The sequence below is a fragment of the Octopus bimaculoides genome, chromosome 30 (assembly GCF_001194135.2).
Source record: "Octopus bimaculoides isolate UCB-OBI-ISO-001 chromosome 30, ASM119413v2, whole genome shotgun sequence".
Lineage (NCBI taxonomy): Eukaryota > Metazoa > Mollusca > Cephalopoda > Octopoda > Octopodidae > Octopus > Octopus bimaculoides.
In genome coordinates, this window is record NC_069010.1 from 1,691,797 (window position 1) to 1,692,801 (window position 1,005).

The 1,005-nt window shown below is 37.4% G+C and overlaps 1 protein-coding gene across 1 annotated transcript in view; it reads left to right on the top strand.

Moving 5' to 3' along the window:
* LOC106883575 (pre-mRNA-processing-splicing factor 8) overlaps positions 1-1,005 on the top strand; it is an 86,626-nt gene that overhangs the window by 41,345 nt on the left and 44,276 nt on the right. Inside the window, exon 17 of the mRNA XM_052978062.1 lies at positions 611-737. Coding sequence (XP_052834022.1) covers positions 611-737 — 127 coding nt within the window. The remainder of the gene's footprint in view (positions 1-610; positions 738-1,005) is intronic.

A 1,005-nucleotide genomic window follows, 5' to 3' on the forward strand; every position in this document is an offset into this window, starting at 1 on the left:
GTCTTCATAAGTCATAATAACTACCAAAATAAGCACATTTTTACCGATCGCGAGGGAATGCAACTTTCAAAGCTAACCTCCTAAAAACTTTTAACTTAACGGCAAACCAATGGTTTCATAATTAATACAGCAAAACTATGCAGTAAGCTGCATCTTTCATTCATCAGTGCACGTATGGTCAAGACACATAAAGAATAAACAAAAATCAACATACCCTGATGTACCCAACACAGACACACACACACAGACACACACACACACTCACACACGCACAGCTACATAAATCAGTATAAATGTGTATTTATGTATATATATGTGTATATCTATCTGTCCATATATATATATATATATGTGCAAAACTATCAGTTGTAGGAGTACAGCTTGCTGTGTGTTTAATGTAATAGTTTAGAAAAATGTAAACAAATGCCTATCGACTTTCTCTGTGGACAGAAGTGATTGTGTAGTCATTTGTTTACATTTGTCTCCTCTAATGAATCTCACACATGTATACTGCACTAACTAAACGTACCACTTCAAAAGATGCTGTCTCTTATATAATTTCCATTATCCACAAACATGCTACTTGCTGTGAACCCATTTTAATTGGCAGTGTGAAGAGCCGTCTGAACCAGTCCCAGAGAGAAGAACTTGGCCTCATTGAACAGGCTTACGACAACCCTCACGAAGCCCTGTCTCGTATCAAACGTCACTTGTTGACGCAGCGAGCTTTTAAAGAGGTAACAACCATTTTTGTTACTATATATATATATATATATATTATTATTATTATTATTATTATATAAAGCGGATGTTAAACAACGATGATGTATAATATATAGGCGCAAGAGTGGCTGTGTGCTAAGTAGCTTGCTTACCAACCACATGGTTCCGGGTTCATTCCCACTGCGTGGCATCTTGGGCAAGTGTCTTCTACTATAGCCTCGGGCTGACCAAAGCCTTGTGAGTGGATTTGGTAGATGGAAACTGAAAGAAGCCTGTCGTATA